General features: G+C 40.1%; 1 protein-coding gene across 1 annotated transcript in view; it reads right to left on the bottom strand.

Moving 5' to 3' along the window:
• Positions 1–12446, bottom strand: part of EYS (eyes shut homolog) — an 873960-nt gene that overhangs the window by 50862 nt on the left and 810652 nt on the right. The window contains exon 42 of the mRNA XM_027809136.2: positions 2774–2956. Within this exon, the coding sequence (XP_027664937.2) occupies positions 2774–2956 (183 nt within the window). The remainder of the gene's footprint in view (positions 1–2773; positions 2957–12446) is intronic.

The following is a 12446-nucleotide window of genomic DNA, read 5'->3' as shown; positions in this document are numbered from 1 at the left end:
GCAGTGTGCATGACAAAAATGATATGCAAAATAATAAAAAGCCAGGTTTCTGCCTGACAACCACATAATAAGCCCAGAATGCCAGTGTTGTGGTTAATAAAAATGACAGCAATAAGGATTTTTTTTTGTTCAGTTCAGCTAAATACAGTTGCAAGACCTACGATTTAAAATGACTTTGACATTACAGGGTACACCCTCCAGGCAGACTTTTTTGAAACAAACTTTAGTGCAATGTTTCTTTTATTTTTAAGCAATTTTTGCTATATTTTCTTTTGATTATTGTAACTGAAAAAATATTCAAGTTATTTTGCACCATTGGTGCTCTACATTTTATATTTGCATTTTTTCTATCCTGAGTAAAGACATTGGACAAATTGGTATGGATTTGGTTGATCACATTTCCTACAATTTCTGTAGTGAGAGTTTGAAATTTAGTTCCCAAGGTTGCAGAAACATGTCTGAATGTGATGGTTCGTTCTTGTAATTGTAAAGAATGTTCTAACAATTATTTGTGTTTGTACTATAAAAGTGTTATGTATTAATGTTATAAAAAATTATTGATGGGGCCACTGGCTTCTGAAAGCTGCTTTCTGAATGACTAGATGGAAATGTTTTATGTAATGTCAAATGCATGCATCATTTCTACTTGGCTATGCAAAAAAGAAACACAATATTTACTTCACCCACAACAATAAATAATTAGTAAATGAAAGGAAAAACTGCCTGGGAGCGAAATGTGATAGCAAGAGAAAGGAAAAGCTGCCTGGGAGTGAATGTTGACTGTTGCAGGAGTAAAATGTGGCATGAGGGGTGTTAAGACCTGGAAGCAGTTAAAATAGTGTTGAACATAGTTCGGTTAACAGGGTCACCCAGACCTGACCGTATTTTGCTGAGGTCTGGAAAAAAACTTAGCAAAGTCTGATTCACACACAGAGGCAGAGCAAAGTTCTGAGTTTAAATATACTCACAGTAGTTTAATACTTATTTGTGTCAGGCTGATTTGTATAATCAACTTGATCAATCAATTAAATGAGTTTGTGGATGTTTGTCCATGTACTGTGCCAGGGTCTCATGGCACACTGAAGTACAGTTGATCAGCCGAGCTGCACTAGCTAAATTTAACAAGATCTTTGCAAATGAAAAGTAACAGGCTGAATTATAGATACATTCACAGATACAATTCACAGATACATAACCTGCCAGGCTGTTCTGAGTTAACATGTTTTAGTTTGCATTGCGATAGACTAAATATCTGACTCCCGAAGTCTACCACAGGGAGAAAGGGGGAGAAGTTCCCAGAGGGTACAGGAACTTAAGTAACTTCATAGAAAACAAGACGTAAGAAAATATCAAATGTCTTAACAAAGCAAATAGAGATGTGATGCACGGCAGTTGTTTTGTGTGGTATACATGTAACAGCATAATGCCTCCCCAAAACTGATTTTTGATAAAGTAGTTTGGGACCTCAGATCTAAAAAATGCTAATAATAATTTCTCCCCTCTTTCATCTTCCTCAAGTATTAATTTTCTGATACTGCTCAGCATAAGCATAGGGTTCCCATACGTCATGGGCCGTATCTACCAAATTCCTGATGTTTTAGATATGGTATATCACCTACTGTGGAAATAGAGATGTTACATACCTAAATCACTGTCCTGCTGTGATGGGTTTAGATCTAAAGGTACATCACCAAATCTCCCTCCTATGCTTTAACCACCCCACAGAACAGCTCCAAGCCTGAAAGTTAGCTCACGCTCCAATTGCAGAAACAATTAAGGTAAAAATAAGTAAAACATTTCCTATGATCTGTTAAGTGTAAAGTAGTTTCTAACCTGACTGCTTTAATCAGCATTAACATTTCATTCAATTTTTCTCAATTTCCATCAATATCATGGGTGCTGTGTGGACAGTAACGCTAAGCTGGACAGAACACAAGTAGTACTATTTTAACCCATTTCAATGCTGAGGCCATGCCAGCCTGCCACAGTGGGGTGCTGTGAAGAGATACCTAAATTATTGCTAAAATCTTATTACAAATATCATAAGCAGATATATATAACCGGCTTCTCAGCTATGTTAATCAGACCAAGCTGAATACTTCACTACAGACATTGCAGCACAACTTACTCATAGCTAGTTTGTGTTAACTTGCATTGAGTGATCTCAGAGGTTAGGGTCTTATTTTACATAAATAGCACAGAGTCCAATTCTGGCTGCAGGAGAGTTGGATTTCAGTATTGACAGTCCTGTGGGCCATGAAAGTGCAGCCACTGTGACAACAGCAGCAAGTCAAGGCTGCTCCTGTGACAGGTCATTTGAGGACACAGGAAGAAGAAATGGCAAGGTGGCTGTGGCACCTTGGATAGACGGATTGATTTTCCAATAAAGTAAGTATCAGTGGAAGAAGATTTGCGGCAACATCTCTCAAAACTGTATCAATCAATAACGAAATTTATGTTTATGACTGAAAAGAGAACCTTAATCTTCTGTTTTCCATTTATTTTGTTCAGAAATATGCTACCTCAAGTGTTAGATTAACTTTTGACTTTAATTACTGGAAGCAGTTATACTTCTCCTTAATGAAAAGAAGCATCTATAGAACTTGATTGCTTACTGTGTGTTTACAAAGCAATAAAGTATTAAAGAGATTATTTTCTTCCTAATGAAATTGTATCCTAAAAAGAATCAAGAAAAAGCTGTATATATTTTTATCCTACTTGGTTAATGAATATTTGAAAGCCTGTAAGGAGAGGTAATAAAAGTAAAGCTTACCTTGGCCCTTCTGTCCAGTGAAAAAAATCAGGTTATCTTGTAAAGCTGAGTAGTGGTTTGCCAACTGAAATTTCAAGTGGAATTCATAGTAGAAGGTGATATTTGGGATTGTAGAATAAGCCAGAAATGAGGTATAGCCAAAGACATCTGTGCCACTGAAACTTGGTTGACTAATATTAATAGCTAGATGGAAAAAAAAAAATCAGTGTTAGGGCAAATTCTTTAACATATATATTTGCAAGTTCTGTTTAATAGCCTGTTGTAGAACTTAAAAGTTAATAGAAAAATACTAATAATTTGATATATTGTAATATTTTACACACATAGATATAGTTTGGCTTTCCTCTGAGTGTAATCTCTTTAGTTTTCAGCTTTTGTAAATAGGCGTATTTTACAAATGAATTATTGGCAACTAGTGCCATCTTCTGGATTCTAGTAACATTGTTACAAATAGAAGTACACTGCAAGATTTACTCAAAACTCAGACAAAAGAAAACATACACAGAAATTCTCCTGTTAAAGGAAATGCCATCTCTGACATGCATCTACGTGAAAGTGACCACAAGGATGTGCTGAAGAGGTTAAGGAATAATAATTCTTCACAGGTAGAGAAATAATAAAAAGCAACATCACAAAAGGATGAATTTGCAGCACAGTGAATATGACCTACATGAAGTATATTGTTCATATTACTTGCTCCATTATTGGAACTGTCTGAATATTCAGGAATTGGGTATCTAAAAACGTATAATTTACAGCACTGACAAATTATTTACCCTTCCCTCCCCCCCCGTCATTTAGGTTCAATTTAATGAAAATTTCCTTTATGCTGGGCACTGACCAAGCAAAGTATGTAGGTTTTTCTAAAAATACCTTTGCCAATTACATACTCCTGCTTCCTCCAAAGCTGTGAAGGCTGCAGGTTCATTCAAACACCTACTGGTTTTGTGACACAGAATTTTATGCTGAGAAAAACCGTGGGATTAGAAAAGCAAATAAAAGCTAAATAAAATCAAATCTATACATGTACTTGTACTGATAAACAGTCCATAGAGCACTGGTACTAAGCACCCACATGGCCCCAAAGGACTTCTTGCTGGAGCCAAGTAGCCAGGCTGCTGTAGTCAATTGTTGCAGTTGATGCTCAGAGCAGAGATAATGTAATGCTTATACTGACAGTATGATTTAGTGAAAAACAGGAGAGGAAGAATAGCTGAGTAACGCTTAATCCTGAAACACTGGGTATGGGGCTTGATTTAAAAAATTCAAGCAGCTATCTCTAACCTGAGAACCAAATGTGACTGGATCCTGCTTTACTAATGAAGGCAGTAGGAGGCACTGGAAGGGGAAGGAATATGTAGCTGCTCCATGTACAAACCAGATTGGGAAGTGCTATTAAAGAATTATAATATTCCCCAAGTAAATCTATGTTAGCCTAAGTACCTTTAAGCATCTGGCCCTAAATACTTACCGTGCAGGAGACACAATCACACATAATTTTAAAAATTATACCACCATCTCCAGTTTGTGGAATTTGTTTCTATATTTGTAGCCTGGGAAACTTGCCATATTGGCACTGAAGTGTCAGACGTTGCTGGAGTATCTGCATCTGGCAAAAGGTGTAGACGTAGGCTCTCACAAACCTTTTCTAGCACAGACTTGGAATCTGCAGCAATACAGAGTGTACTGTCCCATTTATTAAGCACTACTTCACACATGTGGCACATTATGCCTTGTTCTGGGATCTTAAATGGGAGCCAGGAAATTTCCATATGAAACAGTGATTTTGTCCTAATTAGAAGAAAACTGGCAATGAGTTTGTTCTCGGCCTAGTCTGACTGAACGTAACCTCAAGTCTCAGACCTTTGTGAGTCATGTGCTGCAATGGACGAAAAATACAACTCCGCCATATTTAAACTTGCTGTTGGCTGCAGTTCATTAGTATTCCCTCAAATTACCTGACCATGCCTGAGGGAGGCTCAAGTTCTTATTGTGCTGCTCAGGAAGCTATGACAAACAGGCAGCTCCTTTAATGTGAAGTATTCTTGTTTGGTCCCCCCCCCCTTTGTTTGTTTTTCTTTTATTTAATGAAATACAAAATATTTAAGACACAAGAAGATTTAAAATAAAGGAGGCCTTTGTATTTATTGTCTTTTACTGCTGCCCTTTATAAGGCAAAAGGCAAATTCTACCATGTACCTCCACAGAGCCAGGTAATTTATTTCACTGACAGAGACCACTGAAGAGTCTATTCTTGACAAGTTATTCCCAGCAGGGTAAAACACTGTATTCCCAGGATGAAGTATGCCATTGTCTCAGCTGTTTCCTTGAAGATTTCTAACTGGTGAGTTATTTTTTTGCCTTTCTATTTGCTCCTTTCAGCATTCTCTATAAAGATGGACTGAACATTGACAAAGGAAGGTCCTGCAAAGTGATCTACAACAGCGGGACCTGGACGTAGAAGGCTGCTACTCCCACTGACCAGGTACTGCACAACATACAGAATATTGTTACATATACCCATATTCTTAGATTATTAGTACATGCCAGTTTCAATTTCACTGCAATTTGGACATGTCCTGTAACAAAAGGCTCAAAGATCTCAATTTGTACTTATAACTAAAATTTAGTTAAAAAACCTAAAATATATATAACTTATATGTCATTTAAGCAAGATCAGTTTTAGCTCATGAGCTGGGGGGCAGAAAATTCAGGGCTACTAAGACCAGACTCAGCTTTTCTTTATGCATTTTCTTATGTAACAAAGTGATAGATAGATTTACTGGGTGAAGGTTTTGTTGGAGTCATAATAAAACTGTGTTGATAACAGAACTGTTCCTATTCAAGGTTACTAAAAAAATATAAATCTTTAAATAACTTTACCTAAAATGAGGGACACGTGGCTAGTATTTTAAGAAGTCAGAAGTGGGAACTGGCCTTACTAAATTAAACATGTTATCCAAAATCTAGTTTTGTAAGTTCGCTGTCATAGGAAGTTGCTATCATTTGATTCCAGAGACTAGCATCACCATTTATATATGGCCTGTGATACTACATATGGTCTGGGCTACCCACAGTACTGAAAAGGTTGGTCATTGTGTCTCTAAATTGTGGTTTCGCCTATTGTTTCCTCCTGCTTTTAGGCTAAATCTAAGAATACAGGCTTGAGAGAAAAAGCTACCAGGGCAAATTGATCATGAAGTTTTATAGCAATAAATTAACAGAAAATGGTACAGAAAGATAAGCGATTTTATTACAATTGTTAATACCAGTAAATATAGACAGCAATACTCAACATCTGCAGACAGGTTCTGCATGCTATATTTGGTCAACTGTCAGATGTCAACATTTTGACAACGTCAAGCAGGTTTAAAATGCTTCTTAGACACACCTCAGCGATAGCCTGAGATTGGAACATCTTAGACAGAAGTGACACGTTCTGAAGAATATTGTGTGAAGTCCTGAAGAAGGTATAATGGAGAATGTCATCTGATAAAAAGAATTTTCATAAATAATGCCCATCTTTGACTACTTGAGCATCTCCTTTCAGCTCTTTATGGTCTTTTTACCCAGTTTTGATTGCATTTTGCTGGGGCCATGAAGTACATTCAATAACTCATCCAGCACTGTAGAGGCTTAAGACATCCCTGCTGTGAGATAGGTTCCAGATATTAACAGGCACCACCAGCCAACAGTTTTTGGGATAAACAATTTATCTCAGAATTACAGCACAGTATAAATCAGTAGTACAATTACCCAAGTCAAAACAACGGTAAATCCAGTATAGCACTAATAGTGGGCTAAACTTAATATCTGAGCACAGAAAGATTTATGTAACAGTGGTTATCAGGAGGCCAGCAGGAAGCAGGGCACGTCTTCCTCAGATGAGCAACTCAGACCCATCGATGGGTTTAGGGAGTTTCAAATTCCCAGATTGGACTGTCCTTTTTTATTGTTGACTTGCAGAAGCACTGCCTGCACTTGCTAACCTCCATCATACCCCACCTCTGCTCCCCTCTGTGCTGGTCCTCCCCTGTGTGTGCACGGTGCTTGGATGTTACATGAAACGGTGTGTGACCACCATATGGAGCTAGACCTATGTAAGGCATGTGGCCACCAAATGGAGAAATACTGTTTAAGTATATTATATATAAGTATATATAATAACATATTAGGAGCCCCTCAGGCATGTTTTATGAAAACAATTATACATTACTTTGGTTTACTTATTCGCAGTTTTCTCCACAGTGTTGAAGCAGTTTCTTACACTTAGTAAAAGTCAGATGCAGTATCTAATTAACTACCCTATCCTTAGCAGGTAGGTATATGCAGTAAGTGTTTGTAAGTAGTCCTCTGCATGCTGGTCTCTGGAAAGTCCAATGTATTTGGGAATGTGAACTAATCCTGAGTCAAAGGTTTCTATTTCTGGCTAATTCAATATATCTAGCTTGACGGCTATTCCATATTTTATCTTTTTCATGACTGCTGCTTATAGATTTTATGCCACATTTTTGATAATGTTTCTTCTCTACACTAAATACTATTTATCAAGAGATCTTTATCCAATCACATCATAAAGTTAAAGGTTATCAGTAAATGTACATCAGTATAAAACATTCAATCTTTGAGATATCTTTCATACAGTGACCTTCATTAGTTTGATTTTAATGCAGATAACTTTGCCATACTTTAACATATCTTTAACATGTTGTATTTTAAAAATTTTAAAAAAAAGCATTTTAGAATTGAAAAAATTGATAACCCTGTATGAAGGATACAGTAATTGGCAGAATTGTGTCAAGCAAGAAAACTCCACCTATTCCTTTTATTCGCTTTCTTTTCTTTATAAAGCTATGGGGCCAGAACTGCGCAGAAAATTGTATAACCTTAATAGTCTTCTTTTCCTTGAAACACAGTCCTTCAAAACATTACAAAATGTTTGGGGCTGGTTGAAATAGCAGAGGGCACAGCTAACGACACTGGGTTATCTCCCTGTTCCTGCCTAGAAACCATCTAAGCTGGTTTACACTCCTGCTTTTGCAGTGCATAGTCTGAAGTGTTAAAGAACAGATATGCATCCCAATGGGTCTGATTATAAGCCACGAAAAACCACAAAGTTAACACTGTGTCTAAACCACACACATCTCTGACAGAGTACTGAGGCCTTTTATCAACTTTCTGTCCTTGATCTTGTCCTGTGTCTCTCTGTCAGTCCTACGCCATTCATCACCGTCCTCTCTTGCATTCCCAGTATTGAACAAGTAATAAGGTATGATTTGTCCCATTGCCTCACAAACAAATAATGACAAATTATCCCATTATATAAATATATTAATATGGTTGGTTACCTACTTCGCTAACATTGTACATCATATCAGAGGTGAGCATAACAGTTAGAGGTAAAAAAAATCAACTACAGTTTGAAAAAAATCTTAACAAAGAGGAGACAATAAAGTGACAAAGGAGAAAGAGAATAATGGTTTCATTATCTTTGAGTTTTCTGTTATGAGTTAAAATTAATGTTCCTTTCAGTGTTCACTGTCAATGCATCTTGAACCACAACGTTACAATACATTGCAAAAACCAAGACAGATGAAAGGGACAGAAAGAGATGAAGACTTCAGGCTACAGAATTACAATCTGATAATCCACTTCTTTATATTATTATTGATTAACTGTGAACAGTTATCAGCTCAGTGTCTGGCTCCAGGATCAGCAGCCATATACACTGTGGGATGAGTATTATTCAGTTCTAAATGTCGGCTCACATATTTGCAAAGACAACACTGAAAAAAAAGAATGGAAATTACTGCTAAGCACTGTATTTTCTTTCCAGTCTTCTAAGCTGTGGTGGGTTGACCCTGGCTGGAGGCCAGGTGCCCACCAAAGCTGCTCTATCACTTCCCTCCTCAACTGGACAGGGGAAAGAAAATATAACAAAAGGCTCCTTGGTTGAGATAAGGACAGGGAGAGATCAGTCACCAATTATAATTATGGGGGCAAGACAGACTCCACTTGAGGAAAAAAAGTATTACCAATCAAACCAGACCAGGGTAATGAGAAATAAAACCAAATCTTTAAACACCTTCCCCCTACCCCTCCCTGCTTCCTGGGCTTAACTTTACTCCCAAATTCTCCATCTCCTCTCTACCGATGGCGCAGGGGGACAGGGAATGGGGGTTGTGGTCAGTTCATCACACGTTGCCTCTGCTGCTTCTTCCTCCTCAGAGGAGGACTCCTCACACTCTTCCCCTGCTCCAAGCATGGGGTCCCTCTCATGGCAGACAGTCTCCATGAACTCCTCAGTGTGAGCCTTTCCCATGGGCTGCAGTTCTTCATAAACTGCTTCAGTGTGGGTCCCTTCCATGGGGTGCAGCCCTTCAGGCACAGGCTGCTCCAGTGTGGGTCCCCTGTGGAGTCACAAGTCTTGCCAGCAAACCTGCTCCAGCGTGGGCTTCTCTCTCCATGGGTTCGCAGGTCCCACCAGGAGCTTGCTCCAGCATGGGGTTCCCACAGGGTCACAGCCTCCTTAAGGTAGAAGGACCTACACTCACCTCGCTACAACCTCCTTTCAGGTAGCTGTAGAGAGCAATAAGGTCCCCTCTGACTCTCTTTTTCTCCAGACTAAACAACCCCGGTTCCCTCAGCCACCCCTCATAAGCCTTGTGCTCCAGACCCTTCACCAGCCTTGTGGCCCTTCTCTGGACATGCTCCAGCACCTCTACATCCCTCCTGAAATGAGGGCCCCCAAACTGAATACAGTAGTTGAGGTGCAGCCTCACCACTGCCGAGTACAGGGGGACAATCACTTCCCTTGTCCTGCTGGCCACACTGTTTTGGATACCAGCCAGGATGCTGTTGGCCTTCTTGGCCACCTGGGCACACTGCTGGCTCGTGTTCAGCTGGCTATCAATCAGGTCCCAGCTCCTTTTTCACCAGGCAGCTTTCCAATCTTCTCCAAGTCTGTAGTGTTGTGTGGGGTTGCTGTCACCCAAGTGCAGGACCCAGCATTTCTCCTTGCTGAACCTCATACACTTGGCCTTGGCCCATCAGTCCAGGCTGTCTGTCTCCCTCTGCAGAGCCTTCCTGACCTCAAGCAGATATCAACACTCTTTCCTCAGCTTGGTGTTTGCAAACTTTCTGAGGTTGTACTCAATCCCATTGTCCAGATTGCCAATAAAGATATTAATCAGAACTGGCCCCAGTACTGAGCCCTGGGGAACACCACTTGTGACCAGCTGGATGTAACTCCATTCACCACCGCTCTTCGGGCCTGGCCATCCAGCCAGCTTTTAACCCAGCACAGAGTACACCTGTCCAAGCCACAAGCAGCCAGGTCCTCCAGGAGAATGCTGTGGGAAACTGTGTCAAAGGCTTTACTGAGGTCCATGTAGACACCATACACAACCTCTTCCTCATCCACTAGGTGGGTCATCTTGTAGAAGGAGATCAGGTTTGTCAAGCAGGACCTGCCTTTCACAAACCCACGCTGGCTGGGCCTGATCTCCTGATTGTCCTGCTCATGCCATCTGATGGAGCTCAGGATGATCTGCTCCATAAACTTCCCTGGCACCAAGGTCAGGCTGACAGACCTGTGGTTTCCCTGATCTTCCTGCCCTTCTTGTAGGTGAGTGTCACATGGTTAACCACTAGTCTTCTGGGACCTCCCTGGTTAGCCAGGACTTTTGATAAATGATGGCTTAGCAAGCTCTTTCACCAACTCCTTCAGTACCCTTGGGTGGAACCCATCCTGCCCTGTAGGCTTGTGCATGCCCAAGGGGTACAGCAGGTCACTAACCATTCCCTCCTGAACTGTTGGGACTTCTTCTGCTCCTCATCTCTGTCTTCGAGCTCAGGGGGCTGAGTACCCAGAGGGTAACTGGTGTTACTACTAAAGACCGAGGCAAAGTCAGCCCTGAGTACCTCAGCCTTTTCCTCAGCCTTTCTGGCAATGTTCCCTGCTGCATCCTATAAAGGATGGAGATTCTTCTTGGTCCTCCTTCTGTTTCTAAAGTGTTTGTAAAAGCATTTTTTGTTATGTTTTATGTCAGTAGCCAGCCCGAGTTCTTGCTGGGCTTTTGCCTCTCCAGTCTTCACCCTGCATAACCTCACCACATCGTTATAGTCCTCCTGAGTTGCCTGCCCCTTCTTCCAGAGGTAGTAAACTCCTTTTTTGCCCTGAGTTCCAGCCAAAGCTCTTTGCTCAGCTGTTTTTAAAGCTGTTTTTTCTAATAGGCAACCCACTTTCCTCACTAGAAATTGTGGAAAGTGCAAGGAGGAAAAGATAAGTGGTGCTGGAGCTGCAGGGTGGTGCATTGCCAGCTGAGGATTCAAGGTAGAAGACTCCTGACATCTGGAAGATTATTGTATGAGGAGTTAGTGATCCATGTAACGGGTAATTCAGGTGTATTCCTTCCCCTCCCCACCCCAGTAAATACTTAGGTATTCCTTTTATTTGTCTTGTGGCATCAGTAGTCATGGAGATCATGGGCCCTATTACCTTAACTTTTTTCTGTAATCATATGGACTAGTAACTCGCACTTCTGATTGGAAGCTAAGATTTGAAATAATAAAAGTGATTTCACTGCTCAAGGATGAAAATATGAATCTGAAAAACTGATAATATGGCACTGACATTAATAGTGTGTGAGTGCGTCTCACAATATTTATGACATTCCTCACATTGGAGGAGAGGGGGAGATTAAGGCCCAGCTATAACCAAATGACTCAGAAAATAAATTCTCTTGAACAGGAAGCATAGCAACTCTGATCAGCATTCCCCAAAGTCTCTTACCACTGACCAGAAACATGCAATGCAGTATTTTTTTTTATCTGAGGAAATTCCCTTTGGGCATCTGCTGTCACTGAACTGCACAATTTAGTTTGCAGATCCAAACAGCTCTGAAGGTGACATTGTGTGCAAGCGTAGCTGCACAGAAGCAATTCACTTGCAGGATGATTTTCACTCTACAGAGCTTGGAGCAAGTGACTATCCCCCACTCCAGCTCTTTGAAATGAACTTTATACATAGAGGGAATACATCTTACAGAAAACCTGCTGGAATCCTTTCGACTGTGAGGCATTACCATAAGTGTTGCTCAGAAATGTTGCAAGGAACACAGTTACAGATTGCTGTGAATGCACCCTGTGGATGGCCCTTTTTGGTGTGTGTTTCTTAAATACAATGTCACAGTTAGGACTCTGTTCTATGTCCTCACACGTGTACATATGTGAAACACTGAAACTAAAACAATGAAGTTTGGTCTAAAACACTGCACTTGACACAATTACTCATCTTAGCAATGCACATTCCTTTGAAATGCTTCTCTTAAATTTTCCTTTGTGCTTACAAAGCCCTTGCCTTTGATTTCTGGCTTAATAAAATGCTTCATATTATGACCAACAGCTTCCCAGAAGGGCCCAGTTTCTTGTGTAACACGTAATTAACGACAACATCAAGTGTTAAGAAGTCCAGGTGTTCATTTACATCCCAAGTGAATGAACTATTTCTGCTTCATTTATATTTAGCAGGCCATCACAACTCCACAGTACAATGATACCCTGATATTTCCTCTTTAACACTTCTGTCTTATACATAAAAAATCCTTAAAGCCACATATCTGTCTGAGCTCAAGCTTTCTCTGGGTTGAGCAAGCACCACAGATTTTCATTG

Source organism: Falco cherrug, chromosome 6 (genome assembly GCF_023634085.1).
Source record: "Falco cherrug isolate bFalChe1 chromosome 6, bFalChe1.pri, whole genome shotgun sequence".
In the NCBI taxonomy this organism is placed as follows: Eukaryota; Metazoa; Chordata; class Aves; order Falconiformes; family Falconidae; genus Falco; species Falco cherrug.
This window is presented reverse-complemented; position numbering and strand designations above follow the sequence as displayed.